General features: G+C 36.7%; 1 protein-coding gene across 3 annotated transcripts in view; it reads left to right on the plus strand.

Annotated features, from left to right (window-relative positions):
- The window catches only part of EPS15 (epidermal growth factor receptor pathway substrate 15), a 155022-nt gene that overhangs the window by 112908 nt on the left and 17342 nt on the right, over positions 1-24772 (plus strand). For all 3 annotated transcript variants that reach the window (XM_019449315.2, XM_053895452.1, XM_019449314.2), the window contains exons 17-21: positions 420-536; positions 761-851; positions 3478-3513; positions 4411-4547; positions 9562-9631. In XM_019449315.2, the coding sequence (XP_019304860.1) occupies positions 420-536; positions 761-851; positions 3478-3513; positions 4411-4547; positions 9562-9631 (451 nt within the window). The remainder of the gene's footprint in view (positions 1-419; positions 537-760; positions 852-3477; positions 3514-4410; positions 4548-9561; positions 9632-24772) is intronic.

The following is a 24772-nucleotide window of genomic DNA, read 5'->3' on the forward strand; positions in this document are numbered from 1 at the left end:
TGGCTACTATAAGAAGGATTGATTGGAAGGGCACATATTGGAAGCAGGAAGTCATTTGGAAGGTTTTTACAGTGAGCTAGAGACCAGAATGATGATACTATAAATGGATGATAGTGACAGTGAGGATGAAAAGGAATGGATTTGAGAAGAAGGTAGGAGGTTGACTCAGCAAGACTTGGAAGCTAGCTGGGGGATGACCAAAGGGAAGTAGTTAAGGATGACCTGAAGTTTTCTGGCCTGATTGACTTCGATACTTGATGATACCATTTTCCTAAGAAAGCTTTTAAGAGAAGAACTCATTTAATGAATATGTTCTGTTTGTCTTTTGTATTTTTTAGTATGTTTTGGTTATCCTTTGTTAGTTTCCTATGACAAGTAGAAAATACATTGTTAGTCCATGTAACATTAATATTTTGTAGGCAAGAAGTAGTCCTGAAATACTGCCTTCTGGTGTGACTGATGACAACGAAGCGGTGACTACAGCTGTTAGTGAGAAAGTTTGTTCTGAATTTAATAGTGACAGACATTCAAAAGAGGTAAAAAATAATTTTATATGTAAGTGTTCTTTTACTGGTTTTTCTGGATGGGTTATATACTGTTTTAGGCTAAGGAAAGAAAAATGTGTTAAGTGAACTTTATGACTATAGAAATATTTGTTATATTACCTTTCATTGATTTTTCATAGCATGTTATATTTTAAAATGTTACATCTTAAAACTGGTTCCTAAAACAATATTTTTTAATTTAAAATTATTTTTAGGGAGATCCATTTAATGTAGAATCAAGTTCACTGCCTGATCCAGTTGCAGATACAAACTTGGATTTTTTCCAGTCTGATCCTTTTATTGGCAGTAAGTACTCTTATTTTTATATTATGGGTTTACCAGAAAAAAAGGCTTTTTAATATATAAACTGTATAAGAATTTCATATATAAATTATATAAGAATTAGTTTTGAGAGCCTACTTATTACAACAAAAATAGAGGGGAGTAGAGATGTGATATGTTTGTACTTGCTGTATTTGTCCTCTTCAGGCAACTAACTTGTGGGACTAAGCCACTGATTATGTCTTACGAGCCTCTGATTAAGAGCATTTTTCTTCTTCAGAATAAGAATCAAAAGAAAGAGATATTATGGACCAGGAGAAGAGATTAGGTACTCTTAAGTCAACCAGCAATTTTTACTACTAAAGTGCCCACACCGTGCTTTTAAAACAGTGGAATCTATAGCAATTAGAAGCCTGATCCCTGCTCTTAAGGTGCCTAATGTGTTATTGAAGAAATAAATATAAGTTTAATAATTTAAAATACCTTATATTAATGTAAACTGTGTTATATACCACTGTGTCAAAGCTCTTTTTGCAATTTATTTCCAAATCAGTTTGTGAAACTGATAGGTCAGTTTACAACAGTTTTATTTTTATTTATTATTACTTTTTAAGTTTATTTATTTATTTAGAGAGAGAGGGGCAAGGAGGGACAGAGAGGGGGAGAAAGGATCCCAAGCAGGCTCCCCACTGTAAGTGCAGAGCCCAACATGGGGTCCAATCCCACAAACCATGAGATCATGGCCTGAGCCAAAATCAAGTTGGACGCCCAACCGACTGAGCCACCCAGGCCCCCTAAGTTTTTATTTCAAATCCAATTAGTTAATATACAGTGTAATATTAGTTTCAGGTGTAGAATTTAGTGATTCATCACTTATGTACAACACCTGGTGCTCATCACAAGTACCCTCCTTAGTCCCCATCACCTATTTAACCTATCCCCCTGACTACCTCCCCTCTGGTAACCATCAGTTTGTCCTCTATAGTTAAGAGTCTATTTCTTGGTTGGCCTCTCATTGTTTTCCCCTATAATAGTTTGTTTTGTTTCTTAAATTCCACATATGAGTGAAGTCATATGGTATTGGTCTTTCTTTGACTTATTTTGCACTCCCTTGTTCCATCCACATTGTTGCAAATGGCAAGATTTCATTCTTTTTGATGGCTGAATAATATCCATGATACATATACATACATACCACATCTTTATGCATCCATCAGTCGATGGACATTTGGGCTGTTTCTCTAGTTTGGCTATTGTAGATATTGCTGCTGTAACAGGGTACATGTACCCGTTTGAATTACTATTTTTGTATTCTTTGGGTAAACTTCTTTTTTTTTAATTTTTTGAGGAACCTCCATACTGCTTTCCAGAGTGGCTTCATCAGTTTGCATTCCCACCATCACTGCAAGAGCCTTCCCCTTTCTCCACATCCTCGCCAACACCTGTTTCTTGTGTTTTTACTTGTAGCCATTCTGACAGGTGTGAGGTGATAACGCCTTGTAGTTTTGATTTATATTTTCCTGAACATGAGTGATGTTGAGCATCTTCCATGTGTCTCTTAGCCAGGTGTATGTCTTCTTTGGAAAAATGTCTATTCATGTGTTCTTCCCACTCTTTAATTGGATTATTTTTGGGGGGTGTTGAGTTTTATAAGTTCTTTATAGATTGTGGATACAACCCTTCATCGGATATGTCATTTACAAGTATCTTTTGTGGAGCATATTTCTATGTCCTTATTGGCCATTTGTCTACCTTCTTTGGAGAAATTTTATTCAAATAATTTGCCCATTTTTTATTGTTTCTTTTTATTTTTGACTTCTAAGTGTTCTTCACATATTCTGAATACAAGTCCCTTATCAAATATATAATTTGCAAATACTTTCTTGTATTTTGCATTGTCTTAATTTTGATCAAGTCCTACTTATCTGTATTTTCTTTCATCACTTGTGCTTTTGATGTCATATCTAAGATCCAAAGTCATTAAGATTTACTCTTAAGTTTTCTTCTAAGAGTTTTCTAGTTTTAGCTGTTACATTCAGTCTTTGATCTATTTTTAGCTAATTTTGGTATATGGTATGAGATAGGGGTCCAACTTTATTCTTTTGCATGTGGCTGTCCAGTTGTCCCAGCATCATTTGTTGAAAAGACTGTTTTCTCCATGGAATTTTCTTGGCACTCTTGTCAAATAACAAATGACCATAAATGTAAGGGTTTGTTTCTGGACTCTTTAGTTCTAGAAGAATTATTTTTTACTTCAGTGAAGCTCAGTGTCTTTGTTTCTGAACTGGTGATGGTAATACCCATCCAGTACTCTTGTGAAGAGTAGAGAATTTTGTTAGTAAAATTATTGCTGTTGTGCCTGCCTTTTCCCTTCTGTCTGTAACTTCAACTTGTGATCAAGAGTTAAGTATAATTGACTCCAGTTAAAATTAGCCTCTTTTATGAGGTATGTTAATGTTCTGCCTTTACTCTTTATTATTTTGAGTGTTTCCTAAAGGTGAATGGCATTTAGTGTTTTATCTACTTTGAGGTGGTTAATGAAAGAGACTTTGCTTTAACAAAATTTGCTTTTGTTTAAAGTTACTTTTAAGTAATGATGTCACACAGTAAATATTGTTATTGTGATTCCTACTTATTTATTTTATCACAGGTGATCCTTTTAAGGATGATCCTTTTGGGAAAATTGGTGAGTATATTATTGAGGTCTAACTTAGCTATAATTTGATTCTGCTTGATTATAAACTTAATGTTGTATTTAGAAATGAGAGATCAAAGGTAGTTATAGTAAGTGGACTTCTTTTTTATTCAATTTTTAAACTGTTATAAGGCCCCACTAAGATATTGTAGGTGCCTGGCACTTTTAGAAAGAAAGTGGTAGATGCTTGTGAATTTGCTTAATGAACTGTTAGCATTACTTTTTAAAAAATAACATTAATGTTTATATTTTGATGCTTTTAATAATACTTAGACTGATTTTTCCTTGTTCACCAAGGATTAGATGAGTATAGTGATCTGCGCTACTACAGGGTTTAGAACATTTTGTTTTCCTAAGATTACAGTGTATGAATGGGGGGAAAGAAAACATCTTAAAGAATTACTAAATATCAGGCTTTATAATATATTCTTTCCCTGGGATTTTACATTAGAATTAAAGCAAATCTTGTGTACCATTTGGTTATGCTTCCCAAACCTGTTCCAAATAAGTTTATTAGTTGAAAGACTGTATTTTTTAACCAAATCACAAAGGAATTTGTGATTCCCACTCCCCTAAAATTAGAATCACCTGCTTAGAGGAATTACTTAAACCTAGCATACAGGTAAACTTTGTGTAGTAAGTGTTGGCATTGTTGATTTGCTTTGGGTGAATGATGAACAAATAGGAAAAAGAATATTAATTCAAGCTATTTAACTAGGTGCAACTGTCTATATTTTTTTATAGTCAATAATTGTATCCAAAGTACCTATTTTAGATTCTGTAGAAGTTAAAAATATCTTTTTATTAAGTCAATTATCATACCTTCAAGTGATAGGAAATTTAGTGTAGTAGTTTTTAGTCTTTCATGTATGTGTTGTGTTTTCTTAGATCCATTTGGAGGTGATCCTTTCAAAGGTTCAGATCCATTTGCATCTGACTGTTTCTTCAAGCAGTCCTCTACTGATCCTTTTGCCACTTCAAGTACCGACCCTTTCAGCGCAGCCAACAATGGCAGTAATACTTCGGTAAGTGGGTGGGTTAAAAATTGTTAAATGGATAACAAGTGCCCTAAGTGAGTTTTTGAAATACACAGTGATGAAAGGATCCTCTTTTAGATTACTTCTGATGGGCTATGTAAAAAATCAGTCTCATCCAATCCATCTAGTTTTGGGTTCAGACTGGCATTTCACAGTTTTATCACACAGTGGAATTGTCTGGAGTAACTTATTTCATTGAAAAATCAAGTCCATCTTTCATAAGGCTCAAATATCCCCATTTAAATATCCCACTAGGGATATTTAAAATAAATGATTGGAAAGCCATAAACCAGTCTTCAATAAAGCTTTTCAGAAATGTGTGGTATGCATTATTGAAATAATGAAAATCAACCTAAAAACAACAGCATTGATCTTTTAGAAAACTAAAATTATTTATATTACTTTATAGACATATTTTATATATATTTTATAACACATTAATCTTGTAAAGAAATACAAATTCCCACTAAATGTCAGACTCTCTTGAGAACATATATACAAGTAACAGTCACTATTTAATAACCACATACTGTGATCCCAGTTCTTCTGTGTGCTATACATTCATTTTTTCTAATCATCAGCCTTGCAAAGTAGGTGTTGGTAGCCCTATTTTAACAATAAGGACACTGGAACTCAGAAGTAACCAAGGTCATACAGCTAAGTGCTTTATCATCTGGAGGCTTTAAAAACAAAATCTTTATATTATGGTTATTTAAACATACCCAAGATAGAGTAATATAATGAAATATTTTAATAAACCTCCATGTATCCATCACCCAGATTCAATAATTATGAATGGTTTTGGAATTTTTTTTTTGTTTTTATTTTTAGTTTTTATTTGGAGGCTTATTTTTTTTAAGGATGATATTTCTTATCCAAAAGTAAAACAGACCCAAAAAGGAACAGTTGATTGACAGGCATTTGAAAAAAAAAAATGTGTCTCTTTAATTCTCTTAGATTAAGAATACTCCCTTAAAAGAGTAATTGATTCTTTTAAAGTAATAGATTTTGATATTCTTTAATTGTTTTCTTTCTGTACTGAGTAAAGAACTATTTGGCCAATAACTGGTATTTTCCATTGATGTAAAACTGAGCAAGTGCCTCTGTAACTGAATATTTGTGGTTTCCACAGGCTACTGGATACTGTGTTTTCCTATAACACTTAGTTTGCAATGTGGACCCATTTGCCAAATTCTTCTAAAATTGGCTGCAACCTGAATTTTTTTCCTTTTACCTTATTCTAGTCTTTTATTCACTCTTTTTTTATTTTTTTAAGTTTATTTATTTTATTTTGAGAGACAGAGCACAAGCAGGAGAGGGGCAGAGAGAGGAAGAGACAGAATCCCAAGTAGGCTCTGCACCATCAATCAGTACAGAGCCCGATGTGGGGCTTGAACTCATGAACTGTGAGATCATGACCTGAGCCAAGAGCAAGAGTCAGATGCTTAACCAACTGGGCCACCCTCTTATTCTCCACTCTTATCATTAAAGAACAAGAAAGCCAAAGCAGCTCTTCCTAACTTAAAAATAAAACAAGTTTCTCCTGTTCCTCCTGCCTGGTAAAATTTTTCCACTATTTGTTCTATTTACTTGTTCTCCTTCCTCCCCAGTTTTTGAAACTGACATTGCCCTTGCTGACTGCTCTTGATTTCTCCATTAAAAACAAAACAAAAAACCAAACTGGCAATATACTAATAGCTCTGTTTGTCTCATCTCTTCTCTGTGCCAGGTGTGGTGCTAAGCTCTTTTCCTGTGTTATTTCATTTCAGCTTCACAATAATCACATGAAGCTCAGGTTACCAGACTCATTTTTTTTTTAATTAAAAAAAATTTTTTTTAATGTTTATTTTTGAGATGGAGAGAGAGAGACAGAGCACGAGCAGGGGAGGGGCAGAGAGAGAGGGAAACACAGAATCTGAAGCAGGCTCCAAGCTCTGGAAGCTGTCAGCACAGAGCCCGATGAGGGGCTTACACTCATGAACTGTGAGATCATGACCTGAGCTGAAGTCGGATGCAACCCACTGAGCCACCTAGGCACCGGCAGACTCATTTCTAGATAAAGTAAGTGAGGCTTAAAGAGGTTAAGTGATAGTAAGTTAGTAAGTGTTAGGACTGAATTCAGACCTTGGTCTATCTGACCAAAATCTAAGGTCTTCACCACGGTAGTCTAAGATTTAAACTTTATTCTTCCCAGCTACAGTGCCCTTGTGTTTTGTGATCTTCCTTCTTTTTTAAATAGGCCTCTATTATGTTTTCAGGTCTGAGTCTGTCCCCAAAAGTCTTTTCTATTCCCTCAAGGCTAGTCTCTGTTCTCAGAGGGACGGAATTTAAAAAACCAACCCAAACCAAATAGTTGCCATTCCTTACTGTCCTAGCTAGTGTATGGTAGCATTGTGTAGGTACTAAATGATATAGTCAGAGTGGAGGGGTAGATGAGTGATGCTTAAGAGAGAGAATTTCAATGATAATTTTGAAACATTAATTCTATAAAATCATGCCATCTGAATTTTAGTTATGAAATTACTTTTGTGTACTAAATTGCCTAATTATCACACTGAACCTAACATTTAGTGACCTCTTATTCCTTCATGGGCTGCACAGTCCCTCCTGTTCCTCTTACTGTCTTAATGGTCTTTTATGTGGGGCACAGTGTGATGAAGTAATAGAAATTAAACCCAACACTCATGTCGGCCTGCTTTTTCTAATTCTCTCTGTGATGGCAAATAAATCTGTAAGCTTTTGTTAAAAATCAGGCCTGTTAGCATTTCCTTCCCTGAAAGTAAAGAGAAGAAGCAATAATAGTTGGTGACTTAGGTTACGTCAGTGACTATTTCTCACACTGGTATTTTGACTATTAAATTAGGAACCATGCAAAGTTATCTGGCTATATAGACCAGCTTAGTATTTTTCTTTGATTGCTCTTTTTTTTAATGTTTATTTATTTTGAGAGAGAGAGAGAGAGAGAGAGAATCCCAAGCCCGTTCTGTGTGGTCAGCACAGAGCCTGATGCAGAGCTCAATCTATGCACCGTGAGATCATGACCTGAGCTGAAATCAAGAGTTGGACACTTGAACCGACTGAGTAACCCAGGCTCCCCTTTGAATGCTCTTTATTCATTCAGCAAATATAATCAGAATATAAGCTAGTGTGATAGTTTTATAATAATATTATTGGCATCAGTTAAAATAAGTAGTCATCTTTGGTTCTAAAAGCTTCATTAATATTAACTACTTCTTTTTTTATTTTATTTTTTATTTTTAAAAATTTACATCCAAATTAGTTAGCATGTAGTGCAACAATGGTTTCAGGAGTAGATTCCTTAGTGCCCCTTACCCATTTAGCCCATCCCCCCTCCCACAACCCCTCCCGTAACCCTTGGTTTGTTCTCCATATTTATGAGTCTCTTCTGTTTTGTCCCCCTCCCTGTTTTTATATTATTTTATATTATATTTTTTATATTATTCCCTTATGTTCATATGTTTTGTCTCTTAAAGTCCTCATATGAGTGAAGTCACATTATTTTTGTCTTTCTCTGACTATTTCACTTAGCAAAGTACCCTCCAGTTCCATCCATGTAGTTGCAAATGGCAAGATTTCATTCTTTTTGATTGCCGGGTAATACTCCATTGTGTGTATATATACCACTTTCTAATAGTAGTTTAAATGGGTTCTCTTTTATAAAGAGAGACTGTACTACAAGTCCTGGTTAGCAATACTTTTCTCTTTTCAAATACATTTGTTTTATTTGGAAATGTATCAATTGAGCTCTGCAATATTCTTTGACATTCAATTGTAATAACCAATTTCTTGATGATTAGAAATAGAGCCTGTAATACACATGACATGGATAGCCATGAGTCAGAGGAGATAAATGTTCCCAAACCCTTTTCATGCCCCTTTCATCTAACAGTCTGCTAAGGCTTTTGTTGGCTTCTTAACAAGAGCCTGATGCCAGAAAGAGGAAGTTCAGTTAATTCTTCCTAAGTACATACTTTGTTTATGATTAAAAACTAAAATAAGTTAGGAAAACAGTTCTATAGCAGAAATCTCTGGCTTCTGGTAAAGTCCTCACTCTGTAGCCACTCACCCTTGTCACTCGGTCCAGATTCTTACCTGGCTATTGAAAGTAGAAGGATCTTTTTAGGAGTGCTCCTTCCTTCCCTTCCTCTGTTTCTCCCTCCTTTCTTCTCCCCCTTCCTCTGGACATGTGTACGTTCCTCTGATGGGACAAATGCTAGAATTATTTTTAGATAACAATTAGAAAGTAGAAATCTAGTATTTACTGATATTAAGTACTAGGATATTTAAGAGTTAGAATAGTATGCACCCTAAATGCAACATGTCATCCTGGAATAGAAGGATGTTAGTGGAAAAACTGGAAAAATCTAAATAAAATCTATAGCTTATAGTTTTGTTATCAGTGTTAATTCCTTAGTTTTAATAATGTAGTATGATTACATGTGATATTAATATTAGAGGAAGCTGAGTGAAGGATATATGGGAACTCTCTGTATTATCTTTACACTTGTTCTAGAAATCTAAAATTACCTCAAAATGAAAAGTTGTAATAGTGTGTATTTGTACCAGTAGCAAAACTATGAAGAAAAGAGATGAATGCCGCCAAAGTCAGGATGATAATAACCTCTACCGAGGAAGGATGGTATTGTGATTGGAGAGGGGCACATAAGACTTCTGAGGTGTTGGCAGTTTCTTAGAAGGTGATTACATAAGTGTTCATTTGATATTTGTTTGTCAAGACATGCATGTTTCATATACCATTTTGAATGGATATTATATTATACAATAAAAGAAGATTAGAAAATGATGTTTATCATTCCAATTTAATTAGATTGCAAATCAATAAGGGGAAACATTTATTCCTAATGTCTTGTATTTCTTAACTAATTTAGAGTTTGTGAAGAATATTTTCCTTGGTGTGGCAATGAGGTTTCAGCTGTGAAACATTGCTTCTCATAGTCATGATTTTGTGTAATTTTTTTAGGTAGAAACATTGAAGCACAATGATCCTTTTGCTCCTGGTGGAACAGTTGTTGTTGCAGCAAGTGATTCAGGTAAGGAAATAATTGATCAGTTTCTTTGAACAGTAAATATTACCCTTTTCTTTAAGCTTCTTTTTTATTTGTTTCCAAATATATTTGTCCTATTTACTTACTTAAGGCTTTAAAATTACTGCATAGTTGGGGCGCCTGGGTGGCTCAGTCAGTTGGGTGTCCAACTTCGGCTTGGGTCATGATCTCACAGTTCGTGAGTTCGAGCCCCACGTCGGGCTCTCTGCTGACAGCTTGGAGCCTGGAGCCTGCTTCGGATTCTGTGTCTCCCTCTCTCTCTCTGCCCTACCCCTGCTTGCTCTCTGTCTCTCAAAACTGAATAAACATTAAAAAAAATTTTTTTTAAACTACTGCATAGAGCCAATTGTAATCTACTAATAATAATGGCAAATGTTGGCGTATCACTTTCTACTTTTCTTATTCATTTATCTCATTTATTATTCATGTTAAAGATCTTACTGGAAGGGATTGGGAGATACAGGCTTCCAGTTATGGAATGAATAAGTCATAGGAATAAAAGGTGTACAGCGTGGGGAATATAGTCAATGCTATTATAATAGTGTTGTGCAGTGACAGATGGTAGCTACACTCATGGTGAGCATAGCATGACATATAAATTTGTCAAATCACTGTGTGGTACACCTGAAACTAATGTAACATTGTATGTCAGCTATACTTTATTGAAAAAAAAAATCTTGCTAGAAAATGTACTCTAGCCAGTAAAACCAATAAAAATTTTTTTTGCTTTATAAAAGGCAGTGTTGTTTGGCATTTTCTAAGTCAGTAACGACTCTAATGGATCTTGGCCTAAATTTAAAAACTAGTTGCTTCCAGTAGGTAATGGTAATAGCTTTACAAATAATGGATAGATTCTTTTAATAATACAGAGAAAAGCTAAATGTTATTCTAGCATCCGGTCTTTATGCTTTATTTATGGTATCTAATTTTCAATTTATCCTTTTAAGTAATATTTCCATTTTGAAGACCAGGAAACTGAGGACCAGAACTTTAAGTAACTTGATCAAAATTGTATAGTTTACTAGATTTGAACCAGGTGAAGCCAAGATTCAAACCAAAGTCCGGTTTGTCTAAAAGCTTCTGCAACTAAGTAACACTGCTTCTTTCTCACTATTCATTAAAAAATAAAATAGACCATCTATTGTGTAGGAGAGCAGGAAATTAGAGGGAAGTGGACGCAAACATGTAAATTCCTCAAGTTACCATGCTAAAATAGATTTCCTTATTTTTCCAGATGAATATAGGGTGAGTTATTCAGTACACAAATTTGCTGATGTGACAAGTTGAGGATTATGAGCATAGAGAAAAATTAGTAGAAATGCCTTCACAATTTGGATTTCTTGTACGAATTATAACAATATGAAATTTAGCAGTGTGTGTTGTTTTCAGGTTGGAAATTAACTTCCAACACGAGTAACAAAAAGGAATATAATAGGCAGATATGTAGAAAACAAGATTTAATGTAGTGCTGGGTATTGATTTAAGCCAAAGCTTAGAATAGCAGCAAATAAGATTTCTAAAAGGCTTATTGAAGTAACAGTGGTTAAATTAATATCTTTTAAAAATACATGTGCATTTTTTAGACTCTCATTATTAAACTGATGAATTAATATATTGTTAAGGATATTGTATGATTAGAAAGGAAGACCTAAGAAAATAAAATGAAAGGTTAATATATTTATACAGGTGACCCTTGAGCGATATGGGGGTTGGGGACATTGACCTCCCTCCCATGCAGGTGCAAATCCTCATATAACTTTTGATCCCCCAAAACCTTTACTAATAGCCTACTGTTGACTAGCAGCCTTACCAATGACATAAGCAGTCAATTAACAAATATTTTGTATGTTATATGTATCCTTACAATAAAGTAAGCTAGAGAAAAGAAAGTGTTATTGAGAAAATCATAAAGAAAATACATTGACAGTACTATATTGCATTTATTGAGAAAAATCTGCATATAACACACTTCAAGGGTCAACTGTAATTAACTCTTGATTGAAATGGTAAGTGCCATGGAAGTTCATCAAAACTGTAAAAATTTAAAGGAAAGGGAGATCACCTCCAATCAGGGTAAATCATGAATGATTTCAAAGCAGAAGGTGGCTTTTGTGGTATGCCTTGAAAGAATGGGTTAGAATTTTAGTTAAGTATATATGGAAATAGAGTAAATGAAGCAAAGAGAGCAACATGAGCAAGGAAGGGAGGCAGGACTTACAGGGCATGTTCAAGGAAAACCAGGTGTTTTGATAAAGCTTATTTATAGATAGAAGAACCATCAGGTTAAGGCTGGTGTAGTAGATTGCAGGCTTACTGTGGGTGTCTATTGCCTTTGTTTCTAGTTCCTAACTAATTTTATGTAAAGTGTTAGAATAAATGACTATAATAGCCTGAGAGGGAACTACCATTCATTGTTGTTAATCATTTTAATAACATACCATTTATTGTGCTCTTGCACAGTCTCAGTACTACATGGGCTAGCTGTTTTCCAATACCTGGTCTCATTTAAATCTCACGGCAACTACATGAGGTAATTGGTATTATGTTTATTGTGCAGACAAGGAAAATCAAAACATGGAGAGATGAAACTGTTTCACAAGGTTAAAGAAGAGTAATGAATGGACCCACGTTCAAATGAGGTCTCTGGTTTCCCATTGACCTCTTGGGTCATTCCTTCTGTCTCCTTTGCTGATTCTTCCTCTCTTCTCCAACTTCTTCATGTTTTATTACTCTAGGTCTTAGACTCTGGACCTCTTTCTTCTCTATCTGTATTCCCTTGGGGACCTTATCTGATTTCTTGGCTTCACATACCATATATATGCTCATTTATATCTCGAGCCACATCTTTTTTCCTGAACTCTAAACTCATATACCCAACTACCTTCTGATATCTGTATTTGAATATCTGATAGGTATAGCTAACACATATGTCTGCCACTGAACACCTAGTCTTCCTCTCCCAACCTGCTTCTCTTGCAACTTGTTCCATCTCAGTTCATGGTAATTTCATCTTTAATGTTGCTAAGACCTAAAACCTTAGCATCATCCTTGGTTCTTCTTCTCTTATGTTATCCATAATCTGCCAAGAGATCTTACTGGCTCTACCTCCAGATTATATACAGCAAAAGATTTACAATGGCCTATACCTTTCTAACAGTATCTCTTACCATTATTCCCTTTACTCACTCTGCTCCAACCACACTGGCTCTCTTGCTGTTGCTGAAACAACAGGCCAGTTTCTTAGGCCCTTAGCTGTTCCCTATTTCTGGGATGATCTTTGTCCATATATTCACTTGATTTGCTACATTACCTTAACAAATCTTTGCCAAAATGTCCCCTTGTCAGTGGGGCATATTCTGGCCCTATTTAACATTTATGAGTTCCACACCTAGCCTAACATTCCTCCCTTACTATTCTCTACTCTTTATTTTTTCATTATGGCTTACTACTTTCTAGCATACTAAATAAGTTACTTTGTTTTTCTCTATCTTTCTCCTCCTCCTGCCGCTAGATTTTAAGTCCCAGGGAATTTGGATCTTTGTATTCACTGGTGTGTCCTAAGAACTTTAAACCATACCTGAGCACATAATATGACTGAATGAATGGATGAATCAATTACTCTTCCTACAGAACATATAGGATGGGAATAGGGGGTGGTGGGGGTTGTTTAACAATTTTGTCCTGATAGTGGGTTTTTTAACATTGTGTTAAGATATACATAACATTTACTATTTTAACCATTTTTAAGTATATAGTTCATTGGTGCAAGTATTACAGCCATCCATTTCCAGAACTTGTTCATCTTTCAGAACTGAAACTCTGTATCTGTTGAATAAGAACTCTTCATTAGCCTCTCCCATTAGCCCCTGGCAACCACCATTTATTTTCTGTGTTTATGAATTTGACTCCTCTGCATACCTCATAAATGGAATCATACAGTGTCTGTTATTTTGTGACTGGCTTATTTCACATATCATTATATCCTCAAGATTCATCCATATTATAGTGTGTATCAGAATTTCTTCCCTTTTTAAGACCGAATAATATTCTTTTATATATATGTACCACATTTAGTTTATCTATTTATCCATCAGTAGATACTTGGGTTGTTTTCCATGTCAGCCGTACCATTTTACATTCACACCAGCAGTGTACAAGAGTTCCAGTTTCTTTATATCCTTGTCAACACTTACTGCTTTCTGGTTTTTGATAATAGCCACCAAATGGGTATAAAGTGGCATCTCATTGATTTAATTTGTACTTCCCTAATGATTATGATATTGAGCATCTATTCATATACTTATTGGCCATTTGCTTATCTTCTTTGGAGAAATGTCTATTCAAGTACTTTGCCATTTTCTCAATCAGTTGTTTGCTTTTTTGTTGTTGAGTGGTAGGATTTATTTACTCTGGATATTAACCCCTTCTGAAACATATGATTTACAAATATTTTCTCTCATTCCATGTGTTGCCTTTTCATTCTTTTGATACTGTTTGTTGGTGCATAAAACTAATTTTATTTAGTATAGTCCAGTTTATCCACTTTTAATTTTTTTGCCCATGCTTTTAGTGGTGTGTCCTAAGAACTTTAAACCATGCCTGAGCACATAATATGTGCACATAAACATTTCAAGAAAGTATAGTTAAATCCAGTGTCATGAAGATTTTCCCTATGTTTTCTTCTAAGAGTTTTATAGTTTTAGGTCTTACATTAGGTCTTTGATACATTTTGAGTAAATTTTTTGTATTTGTTTTAGTAAGGTAAGGTAAGAGTCCAACTTCATTCTTTTGGCATGAATACTCAACTTTCCCAGTGCCATTTGTTGAAAGGACTTGGCCTTTCCCCATTGAGTGGTCTTGGCATCTTTGTAGAAAATCTTTTGAATATATGTGCAAGAGTGTATTTCTGGGTTCTCTCTTCTATATCATTGGTCTAAATGTCTGTCTTAATGCCAGTACCACACTGCTTGATTACTGTAACTTTGTAGTAAGTTTTGAAATCAGGAAGTTTGATACCTGTAACTTTGTTATTCTTTTTCAAGATTGTTTTGGCTGTATAGGTTCCCTTGAGATTCCATGTGAATTTTAGGATGAATTCTCTATTTATGTGAAAAATATCATTGGGGTTTTGATAGAGATCGCTTTGAATCTGTAGATTGCTTTGGATAGTATTAACATGTTAACAATATGAAGTTTTCCAACCCATGAAGTTTTCCAACCCATAAAGTGGACTGTCTTTCTATTTATTTGTATGCTTCATTTCTTTCAGAATGTTTCATAGTTGTCAGCATACATGCCTTCCTTAGTTAATTTTTGAGTATTTAATTCTTTTTTATGCTATTATAAATGAAATTGTTTTCTTAATTTCTTTTTCAGATTGTTCATTGTTAGTACATAGAAATGCTACTGATCTTGTGCGTTGATTTAGTATCCTGCTTTGCTGAATTCATTTATTGCAAACAGGTTTTTTTTTGTGTGTGTATGGGTTTTCTACATGTGAGGTCATATTGTCTGCAACAGAGATAATTTTACTTCTTCCTTTCCAATTTGGATGCCTTTTTCTTTTCCTTGCCTAATTGCTCTGACTAGGACTTCTATGATGAATTGGGGTGGTGAAAAGTGGGCATCCTTGGCTTGTTACTGATTTTAGAGAAAAAAAATCTCAGTCTTTCACCATTGAATATGATGTTCACTGTTTGCTTTTCATATATGGCCTTTACGATGTTGAAATAGTTTTCTTCTTTTCCTAGTTTGCCAAGTGTTATTTTTATCATGAGAGGATGTTGAATTTTGTCAGATGCTGTTTCTGCATCAATTAAGAGGATCATGTGGAGTCTTTTCCTTCATTCTGTTAATGGAGTGTATTTTATTGATTGATTTTCATGTTGAACCATCCTTACATACAAATGAGAACCTGTATCCTGTTAGCCTGCTGTTAGCATGCTGTTAGCATGCTGCTTATGTGTTGATTTGAATAAGGATCTTAGAACCAAAAACTCTTTTGAGTTGAGTAGGCTACCTATTAGTGGTATCTGGGGCTGAGACCTTACACAGACCCAAAAGTATCAGAGGTTTGAACTTTCTTTTACTTTTTTTCTTAACAGCTATACACAAGGTCATCCAAAGTTCGTTTTTGCATCTTCCTCATTTAATCTTTTCCGTGGTTATAGAGACAGGCACTATTCTTTCTCATGTTAAGGATGAGGAAAATGAAACATAGGTTAGGCGGTTTGCCGAAGGCTGCATTACTTGTTGCAGTGTCCAATCCATGTCTTATATCAGAGCTCATGCTATTAGCCACTTTGTTATGGTGCTTCTGCCTTATCTTCTCATCCAATTCTCACAATATAAAAATGGCGGTAAGGTTATTCACAGATTTTTTTCTCTCTCTCAAACTTAACATTGCTGACTTTGTTAGAACTGGAAGGAATCATAGACCTGCTATAGGCCAGAGTTTTCATATTATTTTTCACAAAACTAGTTTCCAGGTAGGTCTTCAGAGAGTTGGCAGATTCTTGTTTCATATTTTTTAAATGTCTTTGAATTTGTAAAAATATATATGCATTCATATATGTTACAAACCACATTGACATACTGTAGTACATTGGTGTTTTAAAGTACTATCAGGTTAACTGGTTTTTATGCAAACCTCTGGATATAAATTATTTTCAACTACTCTGAGATTGCAAGGCTCTTGTTTTAAAATGTATATAACTACTTCTTTGGATGAATTGTTTTTCAGATAGAGCAACCAAAACCAACTACAGAAATAAGTTCAACTCCTGACTTTAAACATTTCTGTTGATCAAAATTGCTTCATGTTTTCACTGTCATCATAAGTAAATATTATAAATTTGTACATAAAATGATTTTAGAGTTATTTTTTTTTAAGTTTATTTATTTATTTTGAGAGAGGGAGCACTCCTGAGTCCTCATGAATGGGGAAGGAGCAGAGAGAAAGGGAGAGAGAGAATCCCAAGCAGGCTCCCCACTGTCAGCACAGAGCTCCACGCGGGGCTCAAACTCACAAACCGTGAGATCATGACCTTAGCCAAAATCAAGAGTCAGATGCTTAACTGACTAAGCCACCCAGAGTTAATTTTTAAAATCCTATTTACTTGTTCCATATATTGGCATTTCATCTAAGATTTGAACACTGTTATCTAGCCTCATTTCCTAAAAATGGAAGGAAAAACTGAGCCCCAGGGCTACATATCAGTTTGTTTCTCAGTCCATTTCCGCTGATTTTCCTCTGTGTTATCCTGCCTCTTTATCTACAATGTAAGTGAAAAAAATAAATCCTTGGAACCCAAAATTTGATAAAGGGTACTGAGAGCATAGGGGAAACAATCAAATGAAAAATGTTAAGAAATTAATACATATTAGTAAGAAATTTGTAGAAGATCCATAAAAGACTCTTGGTGGAGAAAATTCCAGACTTCAACTCCTATTTCAACAACAACAACAAAAATTAGGAAAGAAGTGGGTTATTTAATCACAAGCAGTAACTTTGGAATTTATCAAGTATAGCAGCTTTTTTTTTTCAGTATATGAAATTTATTGTCAAATTGGTTTCCATACAACACCCAGTGCTCATCCCAAAAGGTGCCCTCCTCAATACCCATCACCCACCCTCCCCTCCCTCCTACCCCCCATCAACTCTCAGTTTGTTCTCAGTTTTTATTTTTTATTTTTTTTCAATATATGACATTTATTGTCAAATTGGTTTCCATACAACACCCAGTACCCATCCCAAAAGGTGCCCTCCTCAATACCCATCACCCACCCTCCCCTCCTTCCCACCCCCCATCAACCCTCAGTTTGTTCTCAGTTTTTAACAGTCTCTTATGCTTTGGCTCTCTCCCACTCTAACCTCTTTTTTTTTTTTTTCCTTCCCCTCCCCCATGGGTTTCTGTTAAGTTTCTCAGGATCCACATAAGAGTGACACCATATGGTATCTGTCTTTCTCTGTATGGCTTATTTCACTTAGCATCACACTCTCAGTTCCATCCACGTTGCTACAAAAGGCCATATTTCATTCTTTCTCATTGCCACGTAGTATTCCATTGTGTATATAAGCCACAATTTCTTTATCCATTCATCAGTTGATGGACATTTAGGCTCTTTCCATAATTTGGCTATTGTTGAGAGTGCTGCTATAAACATTGGGGTACAAGTGCCCCTATGCATCAGCACTCCTGTATCCCTTGGGTAAATTCCTAGCAGTGCTATTGGCTGGGTCATGGGGTAGATCTATTTTTAATTTTCTGAGGAACCTCCACACTGCTTTCCAGAGCGGCTGCACCAATTTGCAATCCCACCAACAGTGCAAGAGGGTTCCCATTTCTCCACATCCTCTCCAGCATCTATAGTCTCCTGATTTGTTCATTTTGGCCACTCTGACTGGCGTGAGGTGATATCTGAGTGTGGTTTTGATTTGTATTTCCCTGATAAGGAGCGACATTGAACATCTTTTCATGTGCCTGTTGGCCATCCGGATGTCTTCTTTAGAGAAGTGTCTATTCATGTTTTCTGCCCATTTCTTCACTGGGTTATTTGTTTTTTGGGTGTGGAGTTTGGTGAGCTCTTTATAGATTTTGGATACTAGCCCTTTGTCCGATATGTCATTTGCAAATATCTTTTCCCATTGCGTTGGTTGCCTTTTAGTTTTGTTGGTTGTTTCCTTTGCTGTGCAGAAGCTTTTTATCTTCATAAGGTCCCAGTAATTCACTTTTGCTTTTAATTCCCTTGCCTTTGGGGATGTGTCGAGTAAGAGATTGCTGCGGCTGAGGTCAGAGAGGTCTTTTCCTGCTTTCTCCTCTAAGGTTTTGATGGTTTCCTGTCTCACATTCAGGTCCTTTATCCATTTTGAGTTTATTTTTGTGAATGGTGTGAGAAAGTGGTCTAGTTTCAACCTTCTGCATGTTGCTGTCCAGTTCTCCCAGCACCATTTGTTAAAGAGACTGTCTTTTTTCCATTGGATGTTCTTTCCTGCTTTGTCAAAGATGAAGTTGGCCATACGTTTGTGGGTCTAGTTCTGGGGTTTCTATTCTATTCCATTGGTCTATGTGTCTGTTTTTGTGCCAATACCATGCTGTCTTGATGATTACAGCTTTGTAGTAGAGGCTAAAGTCTGGGATTGTGATGCCTCCTGCTTTGGTCTTCTTCTTGAAAATTACTTTGGCTATTCGGGGCCTTTTGTGGTTCCATATGAATTTTAGGATTGCTTGTTCTAGTTTCGAGAAGAATGCTGGTGCAGTTTTGATTGGGATTGCATTGAATGTGTAGATAACTTTGGGTAGTATTGACATTTTGACAATATTTATTCTTCCAATCCATGAGCAGGGAATGTCTTTCCATTTCTTTATATCTTCTTCAATTACCTTCATAAGCTTTCTATAGTTTTCAGCATACAGATCTTTTACATCTTTGGTTAGATTTATTCCTAGGTATTTTATGCTTCTTGGTGCAATTGTGAATGGGATCAGTTTCTTTATTTGTCTTTCTGTTGCTTCATTGTTAGTGTATAAGAATGCAACTGATTTCTGTACATTGATTTTGTATCCTGCAACTTTGCTGAATTCATGTATCAGTTCTAGCAGACTTTTGGTGGAGTCTATCGGATTTTCCATGTATAATATCATGTCATCTGCAAAAAGCGAAAGCTTGACTTCATCTTTGCCAATTTTGATGCCTTTGATTTCCTTTTGTTGTCTGATTGCTGATGCTAGAACTTCCAGCACTATGTTAAACAACAGCGGTGAGAGTGGGCATCCCTGTCGTGTTCCTGATCTCAGGGAAAAAGCTCTCAGTTTTTCCCCGTTGAGGATGATGTTAGCTGTGGGCTTTTCATAAATGGCTTTTATGATCTTTAAGTATGTTCCTTCTATCCCGACTTTCTCAAGGGTTTTTATTAAGAAAGGGTGCTGGATTTTGTCAAAGGCCTTTTCTGCATCGATTGACAGGATCATATGGTTCTTACCTTTTTTTTTGTTAATGTGATGTATCATGTTGATTGATTTGCGAATGTTGGACCAGCCCTGCATCCCAGGAATGAATCCCACTTGATCATGGTGAATAATTCTTTTTATATGCCGTTGAATTCGATTTGCTAGTATCTTGTTGAGAATTTTTGCATCCATATTCATCAGAGATATTGGCCTGTAGTTCTCTTTTTTTACTGGGTCTCTGTCTGGTTTAGGAATCAAAGTAATACTGGCTTCATAGAATGAGTCTGGAAGTTTTCCTTCCCTTTCTATTTCTTGGAATAGCTTGAGAAGGATAGGTATTACCTCTGCTTTAAACGTCTGGTAGAACTCCCCTGGGAAGCCATCTGGTCCTGGACTCTTATTTGTTGGGAGATTTTTGATGACTGATTCAATTTCTTCCCTGGTTATGGGTCTGTTCAAGCTTTCTATTTCCTCCTGATTGAGTTTTGGAAGAGTGTGGGTGTTTAGGAATTTGTCCATTTCTTCCAGGTTGTCCAATTTGTTGGCATATAATTTTTCATAGTATTCCCTGATAATTGTTTGTATCTCTGAGGGATTGGTTGTAATAATTCCATTTTCATTCATGATTTTATCTATTTGGGTCATCTCCCTTTTCTTTTTGAGAAGCCTGGCTAGAGGTTTGTCAATTTTGTTTGTTTTTTCAAAAAACCAACTCTTGGTTTCGTTGATCTGCTCTACAGTTTTTTTAGATTCTATATTGTTTATTTCTGCTCTGATCTTTATTATTTCTCTTCTTCTGCTGGGTTTAGGCTGCCTTTGCTGTTCTGCTTCTATTTCCTTTAGGTGTGCTGTTAGATTTTGTATTTGGGATTTTTCTTGTTTCTTGAGATAGGCCTGGATTGCAATGTATTTTCCTCTCAGGACTGCCTTCGCTGCGTCCCAAAGCGTTTGGATTGTTGTATTTTCATTTTCGTTTGTTTCCATATATGTTTTAATTTCTTCTCTAATTGCCTGGTTGACCCACTCATTCGTTAGTAGGGTGTTCTTTAACCTCCATGCTTTTGGAGGTTTTCCAGACTTTTTCCTGTGGTTGATTTCAAGCTTCATAGCATTGTGGTCTGAAAGTATGCATGGTATAATTTCAATTCTTGTAAACTTATGAAGGGCTGTTTTGTGACCCAGTATATGATCTATCTTGGAGAATGTTCCATGTGCACTCGAGAAGAAAGTATATTCTGTTGCTTTGGGATGCAGAGTTCTAAATATATCTGTCAAGTCCATCTGATCCAATGTATCATTCAGGGCCCTTGTTTCTTTATTGACCGTGTGTCTAGATGATCTATCCATTTCTGTAAGTGGGGTGTTAAAGTCCCCTGCAATGACCACATTCTTATCAATAAGGTTGCTTATGTTTATGAGTAATTGTTTTATATATTTGGGGGCTCCGGTATTCGGCGCATAGACATTTATAATTGTTAGCTCTTCCTGATGGATAGACCCTGTAATCATTATATAATGCCCTTCTTCATCTCTTGTTACAGCCTTTAATTTAAAGTCTAGTTTGTCTGATATAAGTATGGCTACTCCAGCTTTCTTTTGGCTTCCAGTAGCATGATAAATAGTTCTCCATCCCCTCACTCTCAATCTAAAGGTGTCCTCAGATCTAAAATGAGTCTCTTGTAGACAGCAAATAGATGGGTCTTGTTTTTTTATCCCCTCTGATACCCTGTGTCTTTTGGTTGGCGCATTTAATCCATTTACATTCAGTGTTATTATAGAAAGATACGGGTTTAGAGTCATTGTGATGTCTGTATGTTTTATGCTTGCAGTGATGTCTCTGGTACTTTGTCTCACAGGATCCCCCTTAGGATCTCTTGTAGGGCTGGTTTAGTGGTGACAAATTCCTTCAGTTTTTGTTTGTTTGGGAAGACCTTTATCTCTCCTTCTATTCTAAATGACAGACTTGCTGGATAAAGGATTCTCGGCTGCATATTTTTTCTGTTTAGCACACTGAAGATATCGTGCCAAGCCTTTCTGGCCTGCCAAGTTTCAAAAGAGAGATCAGTCACGAGTCTTATAGGTCTCCCTTTATATGTGAGGGCACGTTTATCCCTTGCTGCTTTCAGAATTTTCTCTTTATCCTTGTATTTTGCCAGTTTCACTATGATATGTCGTGCAGAAGATCGATTCAAGTTAGTCTGAAGGGAGTTCTCTGTGCCTCTTGGATTTCAATGCCTTTTTCCTTCCCCAGTTCAGGGAAGTTCTCACCTATAATTTCTTCAAGTACCCCTTCAGCACCTTTCCCTCTCTCTTCCTCCTCTGGGATACCAATTATGCGTATATTATTTCTTTTTAGTGTATCACTTAGTTCTCTAATTTTCCCCTCATACTCCTGGATTTTTTTATCTCTCTTTCTCTCAGCTTCCTCTTTTTCCATAACTTTATCTTCTAGTTCACCTATTCTCTCCTCTGCCTCTTCAATCCGAGCTGTCGTCGTTTCCGTTTTCTTTTGCATTTCGTTTAAAGCGCTTTTCAGCTCCTCGTGACTGTTCCTTAGTCCCTTGATCTCTGTAGCAAGAGATTCTCTGCTGTCTTCTATACTGTTTTCAAGCCCAGCGATTAATTTTATGACTGTTATTCTAAATTCACTTTCTGTTATATTATTTAAATCCTTTTTGATCAGTTCATTAGCTGTTGTTATTTCCTGGAGATTCTTCTGAGGGCAATTCTTCCGTTTGGTCATTTTGGATAGTCCCTGGAGTGGTGAGGACCTGCAGGGCACTTCCCCTGTGCTGTGGTGTATAACTGGAGTTGGTGGGCGGGGCCGCAGTCCAACCTGATGTCTGCCCCCAGCCTACTACTGGGGCCACAGTCAGACTTGGTGTGTGCCTTCTCTAACCCCTCCCCTAGGGGCGGGATTCACTCTGGGGTGGCGTGGCTATCTGGGCTACTTGGACACTGCCAGGCTTGTGGTGCTGGGGATCTGGCGCATTAGCTGGGGTGGGTAGGCAAGGTGCACGGGGGCAGGAGGGGCAGGCTTAGCTCGCTTCTCCTTAGGTGATCCACTTCAGGAGGGGCCTTGTGGCAGCGGGAGGGAGTCAGATCTGCTGCCAGAGGTTTGGCTCCGCAGAAGCACAGAGTTGGGTGTTTGCGTGGAGCGAGCATGTTCCCTGGCAGGAACTGGTTCCCTTTGGGATTTTGGCTGGGGGATGGGTGAGGGAGATGGCGCTGGCGAGCGCCTTTGTTCCCTGCCAAGCTGAGCTCTGTCGTCCGGGGGGCTCAGCAACTCTCCCTCCCTTTGTCCTCCAGCCTTCCCGCTTTCCGAGTGGAGCTGTTAACTTATGACCTCCCAGACGCGCTAAGTCGCGCTTGCTGTCAGGACACACTCCGTCCAGCCCCTCCGCTTTTGCCTGCCAGACTCGGGGGCTCTGCTTGGCCGGCGAGCTGCCCCTCCGCCCCGGCTCCTTCCCGCCAGTCCGTGGAGCGCACACCACCTCGCCGCTCTTCCTACCCTCTTCCGTGGGCCTCTCGTCTGCACTTGGCTCCGGGGACTCCGTTCTGCTAATCCTCTGGCGGTTTTCTGGGTTATTTAGGCAGATGTAGGTGGGATCTAAGTGATCAGCAGGACGCGCGGTGAGCCCAGCGTCCTCCTATGCCGCCATCTTCCAACCTCCCCAAGCAGCTTTTTAAAAAATAAATGAAGGCCCTTAAAGAGCTTTTGTTTATATTGGTTATATCTATCAGTACTAACCATATTAGAAATTAAAACTGAGAATTTAAAAAGTTTTTAATTTCTTTTAAAAACATGATAATAAACCCATTACATATTAACATAAATAACATATTTAAGAAAAATAACTTCAGGGGCGCCAAGGTGGCTCAGATCATGATCTCACAGTTTGTGCGTTCGAGCCCCATATCAGGCTCTGTGCTAACAGCTCAGTTTGGAGCCTGCTTCAGATTCTGTGTCTCCCGCTCTTTCTGCCTCTCCCCCACTCCCATTCTCTCTCTGTATGTGTCTCTCAAAAATAAATAAAATGTTAAAAAATTTTTTAAAAATGAAAAATAACTTCAAACCAAAAAAAAATTATAAGAGTAGCATTGTTCATACATTTTTGTGAAACTCTTTAAATGTCTGCCTTAACAGAAGACAGCTGGATTCTCATATCTACTTCTGCATTCAGTCTGCTGCACTGTATTGTTTTGCTTCAAGTATGTGAAATGAAAAAGATCCGGCCTCACACAGATACGTAGTTGGAAAAAGGAGGAATATTTCAACAACCTTTTTAAAGATAATTGTGGATATTCTTTTTTGTTATTATACTACATTTCAACATATTTTAGTTTCTTCAAAGTTAGTTGTAGTATTGTACATGAAACTGTATTGAGGACCTTTCTTTTTTTTTTTTCTTTTCTTTTTTTTTTTTTCCTTTTTTTACAAGCCCTTGTGTCGAGGATTGACGTTCAGTAGATTGCAGCGAGGGAGCTGCTCCGCTACGTATGAAACCCCGACCCAGAAGCAAGCAGGTCATCTAGGAATGGTTTAGCACCAGGTTCCCCACGAATGTGCCTTGTGTGATGGGTGACGGGGTGGCCCCCTTTCCGGCCGAGCCCCGGGAAGAGGGTTGTATTGAGTACCTTTTATACTCTGTTACATTAAAATCCATTGGTCTGTCTTGTACTTTGAATGAATCTTTTACCTATATATGATTTTGTAACTTGCATTGATCATTTGGGAAATCTTGGTTCACTGAGTTATGCATATCTTACAAATGCTGACACATTTCAGTATAAATATTTTTAAATTACATTTATTGGGGCACCTAGATGGTTTAGTCAGTTAAGTGTCTGACTCTGGACTTCAGCTCATGTCATGATCTCACGGTTCATGGGATCAAGCCCATGTTGGGCTCCGCACTGGCGACGTGAAGCCTACTTGGGATTCTCTCTCTCTGTCTCTGTCTCTGTCTCTCTCTCTCTCTCTGTCTCTCTCTGCCTCTCCCTTGCTCACACTCTCTTTCTCTCTCTCTTAAAATAAATAAACTTAAAATTTTTTTTAATTAAAGTTAAATTTATTAGTATCACCATCCATCTTATCAGAGTCTTTAAGTATTGGTATAATATTAAGATTTGGGGCAAATACAACTTTCCAAGATACTGATTTTTACTTGAATTT

The sequence above is a fragment of the Panthera pardus genome, unplaced genomic scaffold (assembly GCF_024362965.1).
Source record: "Panthera pardus isolate Hobbes unplaced genomic scaffold, ASM2436296v1 HiC_scaffold_11, whole genome shotgun sequence".
Lineage (NCBI taxonomy): Eukaryota > Metazoa > Chordata > Mammalia > Carnivora > Felidae > Panthera > Panthera pardus.